We start from the raw sequence: 8,027 nt of genomic DNA, 5'->3' as shown, positions 1-8,027 counted from the left end.
TTGGTTATTGTGAGACTGAACACCACTTTGAACAGGTTTTTCATGATCTGAATTGATTTTCTGGAACATAATTGAATTTGTGAAACAATCTTGGCGAGTGAGAAATGGTAAACCCGTTGCCAAGTGCTGTTCTGTTTTACGAAAGTGAGCTCTTCAAGTGTATAACATTAAGAGAAGTTTTGCCACCTTTCGGTGTTTTCATAAGTGTCATTACGTTGTGGGTACAAAATCAATGAAAAAAACGAACAATTTTAATCCACAGTTTTCTTTGTATTTTGTTAACGATAAGTGATTATTGTTTTTAAATAGCAAAGACAGCTTCATTGTTTTTAGTCAGCAAAGGTTTTATTTTATATATGGCTTTCAAATTAGTTCATGTGAAAAGATTTATTAATCCATTATTATTATGATTAAAAACAAAAGCAGTATGTTCACTTATTAGAGTTCAGCTTTTGTTGCCAAAATAGACAAGTCTTGTCATCATTTTAGACTTTTCAAGGGAGAATCTAACCTCAGTACTTCAGTTTGTGCTTTTAAGTGATTCACTTTTCACTGTTTTTCTCTTGATTTGGCATGACCTTGATTTGGCATGATCTTTTGGCACAACCAATCTGAAATCACAGAATCATGTTTTAAGAAAATCCCCGAGGTTCAGGCAATGGCATGTGCATAGTGAGCCAAGAGCCGGTTATTGGGGAACACTGGGCAATTATCAAATGGGAGCCTCTTCATAACGTGCCGTGCAGCTGTGCTGGGGCTTCGTTGGAATGAGTATTAGCAGAGACTCCTGAGTCTGTCTGCAGGGACCCCTGTGAGCTCTGTAAACATTATGTCCTTGCTTTATTCCCATACTTACTCTTTTCAACATGTGAAGAGCGATGTTTTTGTGTTTGGACGACGTTCTGTTTCTTTTATTTTTCACTCCAAGGACCTTGGAATCCACATAAGGAGGCTGGCCCGGGTTTCTGTTTCACAGACAAATTACCAACTTTATTATGCTCTTAGTCAGCGGTACTAAAGAGCACATTTTAACTGTCCCCCCTCCCTACATCTCCTTCATTTTATTGTTTGCCTCGGGTTTTCTTTGACTTTTTCCTTGTTCTTTACTGCCTCATCACTTTTGCTGGGTTCCTTCTCGCTGGCTCCCGTCTTTGGCTTCTTTGGCTTCCTTCCGTTCAGCATAGTAATGCAGGTCTCAGCCCACAAGTCTGTTCATTGAAGTCATCCTTTGTCTTCTGAATTTGGTAGCACTTACTCTCATTTCTACTGTTAGAAAAAATAATAATGATTCTCATGTAATATTTTGAAATCATATTTCATACGTTCTCAGCATAAGTAATTCAGATGACTACATTTAAGTCTTTTGAAAGTATGCTTGCTCTTTCGGTGTTAATTTCACTGACGTTTGCTCTAGTAAAACTGCTTAGGAATTTAATATGTTTTTAATTTGAATTGTCTTTTGGTTTTCCTGCATTTTGAAAGGTCAGTATGTAGCTGTAACTTGCATTTTGAGCATCCATGAAAGTGAGTACCTCATATTTACAGAATCCATGACGTTGATCTTCTAAAATCTTCTCTTACAGCGTATAGCTTTGTGTGTCAATAAAAAGTAGTGATTTTAAAATTTCTAATCTTAGCTCTTTATTTTTGAATTTTTAAAATATCCCAAAACTTATTCTTAATTACCACATGACACTTTTTTGACATGCAGGTTTGCCATGCAGAACTTGAATTGGGGACTTGTTTTCAAGCCATAAATAGCAGGATTCAGTTACAGATTCTTGAGGCACAATACCTTCCAAGCTCATCAACACCTCTGACTTTGAGTAAGTATATCAGTGGTTCAAAGTGGAATCTTGAGAAAATATTGGTAAAAGGTAGTTGTTTTTTTTTTCTATATTCCTTACAATGAAGATTAAAATCTTAGTTACATTTACTGTTAACTTAAATACTTATCTTTTAACTTAAAATTATTTTATTGGATTTCAGATTTTGCTATTAATTCTACTTTAATCCACTTGTCTCTTGATTCTTATCCAATTGCGATCTTCCTGCATTTGAGGCTTTTCCTTATTTGCTCAATTAATATAGGTTGAGTGTCCAGAGGACTGTCAGATATGTCTCACCAGCCTAGATAATTTATCCTCTCTCTAGGTCTGTGCCCTTCATTGGATATTCTGCTAGCATAGACACTTAATTTAAAAAAACAAAAATGTCAAACATAACCCTCGAAACGCTTTTCCCTCCTTGCCCTTTGGACATAAAGGCTTGTATAAGCCTAGGTCACGTGGCCACTCCTGGAGCTGGAGGTTTGAGGTCAGTCCTAAGGGGCTTAGGGTAGGGTAGGAGTACTCCTTTTTCCTACCAGAAGAAGAGAAACTATCTGGAGGCAGGCAAAAGCAATAGACTGCAACTAGAGAGACTGCAAATAAATACAACTGAGCGTTCAATTAAAGGAGCTAGAAAAACAGCAAACACAAAGGAAAGCAGATTTAAGGAATTGAAGCCAAAGTTGAAGTTGATAAATATTGAGACGACAGCGAAAGACATAATCAGTAAAACCAAAAGCTTCTTCTTTGAAAAGAACATTAAAATAGACAAACCTATAGTAAGTTGGATCAAGCCAAAAAAAAAAAAAGGAAAATGAACAAGGAAGAGGATATAATTTTAAATTCAAAAGAGATTCAATAATAACTAAGACCATACTATTTATAACTATACAAATTATTTGAACATCTATATAAATTAAATGATTTTTTTTTAAGGAAAAAATTACGGAAGTTTACCAGAAAAGAGTGAAAATCTGAATAAAACAATAACTATTTAAATGTAGTTAAAGAACTGCCTCTAATAAAAGTGCACTAGGCCAAAATAATTTTGCTGGCAGATTCTAGCAAACTTTCAAGAAACATATAGTTTCTATTCTATATAGGCTGTTCTAAAGCATGAAAAAAGTAAAAAAAAAGTGACTTTATGAGGTTCGCATATTCTTGGTTATCAAAACAGAAGGGATAGTACACACACAAAAAATAGCTCTAGACGACCATCACTTATGTGGATAGATGGGAAAATTAAAGTAAGATATAAGCAAATAAAGTCCACCTTGACATTAAAAGAATAAATTACCAGAACTACAGAGGGTTAATTCTAGGAACCAAGAACGATGGTGAAAATCTATAGATGTAATTTATTACAGTAACAGGTGTCTTCCTTTAATCAAAACTGCTAGTCAGGATTCCCAGTGATTTCTGTTTTGTGATTCTAATGCTCAGTCTCCATCCTCAGCTCCCTCCTTTCTGGAAGCTCCCTTCTCACTTTCTTGCTGCCCTGGCAGCCTCAGCTCTATCCTGCGATGCTCAAGTTAGATTGTACTTTCTGCTTGAGCTGTAGGCACTGTGTGTTAGAGTTTGGAGAATGCTTAGGTAGAAAGCCATATAAACCTGCATTTCACCCAGTGCAGTTTCCATGTTTTAAGAGTTGAGAGTTGACTCTCCAGTTTCCTTCTGCTTTTGGTCAGTCTTTAGTGTCTTAAACAGTTACATATATATGTATATGTATATGTACATGTACATGTATATGCATATGCATATGTATATGTATATGCATATGTATATGTATATGCATATGTGTATGTGTATGTATATGTAAATGTATGTGTATATGTATACATACATATATTTTTTTCTTTCAGATTTTATACTTGATATCTATAGGAAAATTAGTTTGTATAAGCGATTATACCATTACTGAAAGCTCTACATTTCAAATTTATTTAAAGAATAGATTTCCTCTGGTGATCATATGTTTAACTTCTGGAGTCTCAAGAAAAGGATTTTACCTCTATAAAATTATGAAATAAATTTCCCCAGCCGTCTAGAGAGTTGGCATCCCCCTGTTGTGTAATCTTTTGCAACGTGTACTCCTTTGCTGCTGACCGTTATTTGTGCCTACAATTCCAGCCTTTAAGGGCATTCAGGTTGGAGGAAGATTAAGTTTATTTGGGGTTACAGTAGTTAATTTTAAATCATGATAAAAATGATCAAGTTTACTAGAAATGTTTTCTGTTAGGGCGAATAGCTCATCAGATCTTTAAAAGAGGCTTATTTGTATTTTTTACAGTAAACATAATATATAGATACATATCTTTATATGATATTTTAGATAAAATTTTATATATCAAAGTTTCTTATTTTTTAGGTTTTTTTGTGAAGGTGGCCATGTTTAGCTCTGGAGAGTTAATTTATAAGAAGAAGACACGCTTACTGAAGGCTTCCAGTGGAAGAGTAAAGTGGGGAGAGACTATGGTTTTTCCACTTATACAGAATGAAAAGGAAATTATTTTTCTCATTAAGCTTTATAGTCGAAGCTCCGTAAGAAGAAAACACTTTGTGGGGCAGGTTAGTGGGGAGTTTTTATCTTGAATTCTTTCCTTGCACTTCCTGTGCATTTAAACAGTTGGTGAACAAAGAGAATATAGGGTAAAATTGAAGTTAATGGGTAAAATTCTTCAGCATCATAAGCTAAAATTCAGTGTTGCCACTTGTCAGACGTTTTGCTTTAATACAAATAATTGGAGTCATCAGGCCCATCTTAAAATAAGTCTTTGTTTTTTAAATAATCTTTACATTTTTATTCGTAATAAGAATAAGTCTTTTTGGAGCTTTTCAACTTTAAAAACTATAAGAGTAGTTTTTCAGTCCTGCTGACTCATATCTTGTGAAGGGGGAACACTAAGTATTTAAATCGAATTTCTTAAAGATTCACACATCCAACTTTAATCTGTTTCATGTCTAATTTAATGTTTAACTCTGTCTGCTGTCAACTAAGTTATGTTAGATTTGAACTCATAGAAAACATCAGTTTTAACAGTAGTCGTGATAATGTTTAGATAGTTGATACTGGTTTCTAGATTAATCTCTTTAAAAATACTTAGTGATTTGCATAAGACAATATCACACTTGCCTGCTCGCTTTCTTTTCGTCATTTCTTTCTTTATTCTGAGTGCATTAGTGGTAGCTGTCATTTATCTTTTCTCTCCAGTACAATTATTTGACTCACATTTAAATTCCAAAATCTATATTATTGGTTTAAAAGCTTCTACTTGATGTTATTAGTAGTCTACATGAGATTCTCAAATTATATGTGAATTTTCAAAGATCGATATTAACTGGCTCACTTTACCTATAATATTTGTAAAAAATATTATAGTTTTTTCTTCATTTATTCTTATTCAAAAAGAGTTCAAACTCAAGAATTCCTATTACTAGCATACTTTCAAAGCCATGACACCTATGAAGTGAATTCAGTTAAAGTTTTCCTATATTGTCAAGTCTCAACCATCATGTATGAATGGAATAGGAGATATACTTGACAGATTATTGTCGGGATAACTTTTTTGATCATTCTACTTTCTCGTTGAGATTCTAGTTAAGAATAATAATTCTGGAAAGCTTCTTGTTGGTCATCCATTCCCTATGGCCTCTCTGGTAGCCTTAGGAGCCACCATGGTGGAGCAGCCAAATGTTGAATTAGGGTCTCCCATTTCTATGTCATCCGAAGCAGTCTCATGTTATCTGTTTTTGTGTTGGCGTTGTTTGTAAGATTTTATTCAAAGAAAAAGTTCTTCAGAACAAGAAATTGAGGGGGAAAAGTTTAAAAACCATTGCGTGACCTGCTTTAATTACATTATTTAGAATTAGAAACTGAGTATCGAGAAGTTAAGAGCAAAGTAACAGCATTTGTTATTGCCTAGAGCTGAGGTGAGAATTCAGGGTTTTTGATTCCTTGTCCACCTTACCTCTATGATATGTAACCATTGTGATATTTACATTTGCATAGTACTTTACAGTTTTCCCCAGTTCATTCACATCTATTCAAAGTTATATAAGTGATAGGTACTATGAAATTATTTACTGTGGATCAAGAATGACTATTAGATTTCCATTAAAATTACAGTTTTATTTAATGTACAAGTTGCTGAAAAATACATATTCCTTACTAATCTAATTTAAAATCATGATTATTCTGAGTTAATCTTTACAAAAATGTTTTTAAGTGATTGAGATCAATTTTAAGTTGAGCACCTAAATTTATTGAATAAGATAGGACACTAATAACTTTGGGGGAAATGATTTTGTAATATCTCATATTGAAATTTTAAATTGGATTGGATCATATAAAATGGTCTTCAGAGTGAATAAATAAGTTAAATGTTTTCACATTTAATTTTCAAATTAGAGAAATCAAACTTTTGGAAAAACAAGACCTTTAGTTGAAAATGTGTAAACCAAACTTCCGATTGTCTTTCATTAATAAGAGTGATTAACTGTTTGAACTCAGTTACCATTATCGTATAAAGTTAAATGGTTATACTGTTCCTTTACAGATTTGGATAAGTGAAGATAATAGTAACATTGAAGCAGCGAACCAGTGGAAAGAGACAATTACAAATCCAGAAAAGGTTGTTATCCAGTGGCACAAACTAAATCCATCTTGAAGACTTCACATATTAATTTGGTGAAGAACTTGACATTCTTTTAGAAGACTTTTGATTTCAGCTTTCTACAATGAGAATAGACAAATCATTATATGTGTGAATTCATTTATGGAGGTCATTATTATGGTATATGACAGATCTGATAGAAAATTAAACTTAATACAGAAAATGGTAATGAATTATATCAGGTATCCAAAGTAAAGAAAATGTTTAAAACTGTGCCAAAATAGGCAATAAAGTAAAAGGGTAGTATTGTTAGGGCAACTGAATAAATTATAAAATCAATAAGACTATCAGCCATGGATAATTACTGCCATATTATGTTAATAGGGTTATTTTTTTAAGCTTTACCTAGATATTCAAAATCTAGTATATCAAGTGTCTGTTAGTAAGTACTATTAGACATTTGGAAGACTTTACCACTGACAATCTCAGCGCTAGTCATTATTGATTATATCTTGACTTCACTACTTCTTGCTAAGTCTTTTCTTTCAGAAAGCAAAAATGAATTGAACCACTTCAACTCCTATATTTGGGGAAAGTTCGTGCCCTGTGTTTATCATTTCTCACCCAGAAAGTATCACATTGCCAGTTTGTAAGCCATTTATGTCCAAGAAACTTTAGATATAGAAAACTACATTTTGGCAAGAAAAATGAAAACACCAGAGGTTGACATTTGATTGGAAATCCAGTATACACACATTTAATTATATATTCTATATATTTTTTCTCTCTCACATAATTTACTCTTTATTTTATTTGGAGTCGAAATAAGATTATCATTCCTGTGACCCATCCTGATTAGCAGAATTAAATGAGTGTAAATAGCAAATTCAGTATTTTGTGATAATCACTTCCTTGTTTTTAGTTTTTCAAATGTAAATTACTTATTCTGTAATTCACAGTGTTAGACTATTTTCCTATTTTTAAAAAGTAGCCATACATGATAACACTATGTAGCAAATATTTTCTATTGCAGTTTCTCTCAGGTACTCATTAAAACTCGGTAGGTGGGAGTAATTGTAGTTTAGTTGGCCATACAAGCTGTAGCCAAAAAGAATAGCTGTTTGGAGAAATAAATAAGGCCATCCTTGATCTGGGAAAATTTGACTTTATTTTTGCTCTGTGTTCATGGTCTTCTGTTTTCCTTTCTTTCTTACCCCACACCTTCCAGGAGGTAGGTGGTTTAGGCCAGAGGTGTACTTTGCTATAGGTTAAGCATCCCTCTATTCCAGTTCTTATGTTCTGTATATCTTATTAAGATTTAACAAAATAAACACTTAATTCCCCTTTTTTTAGGTATTACCTCCTCAAGCTTTAAAATGTACATCTTTACATGCCCTTTGCTTCTAGAGTTTATGGTGTTGACAGGTGCTCTCTGTGCATTTTGAAATAATTTTTTTTAGTTTGGTGAAAATTTACATATTGGTCAGTACTCATATGGACTTTTAAGAGAAATCACCTTGTATTCTAGTTGAATCTTTGAGACAAATGGCAACGATTTAAAAAATTTTTTTAAATAGATTTTATT

General features: G+C 33.0%; 1 protein-coding gene across 1 annotated transcript in view; it reads left to right on the top strand.

Moving 5' to 3' along the window:
• The window catches only part of TC2N (tandem C2 domains, nuclear), a 35,914-nt gene extending 28,125 nt beyond the window's left edge, over nt 1–7,789 (top strand). Inside the window, exons 9-11 of the mRNA XM_011373151.2 lie at nt 1,712–1,826; nt 4,198–4,397; nt 6,386–7,789. Of these exons, the coding sequence (XP_011371453.1) occupies nt 1,712–1,826; nt 4,198–4,397; nt 6,386–6,496 (426 nt within the window). The 3' untranslated portion in view covers nt 6,497–7,789. The remainder of the gene's footprint in view (nt 1–1,711; nt 1,827–4,197; nt 4,398–6,385) is intronic.
• The last annotated feature ends 238 nt before the right edge of the window (nt 7,790–8,027 follow it).

Source organism: Pteropus vampyrus, unplaced genomic scaffold (genome assembly GCF_000151845.1).
Source record: "Pteropus vampyrus isolate Shadow unplaced genomic scaffold, Pvam_2.0 Scaffold219, whole genome shotgun sequence".
NCBI lineage: Eukaryota > Metazoa > Chordata > Mammalia > Chiroptera > Pteropodidae > Pteropus > Pteropus vampyrus.
This window is presented reverse-complemented; position numbering and strand designations above follow the sequence as displayed.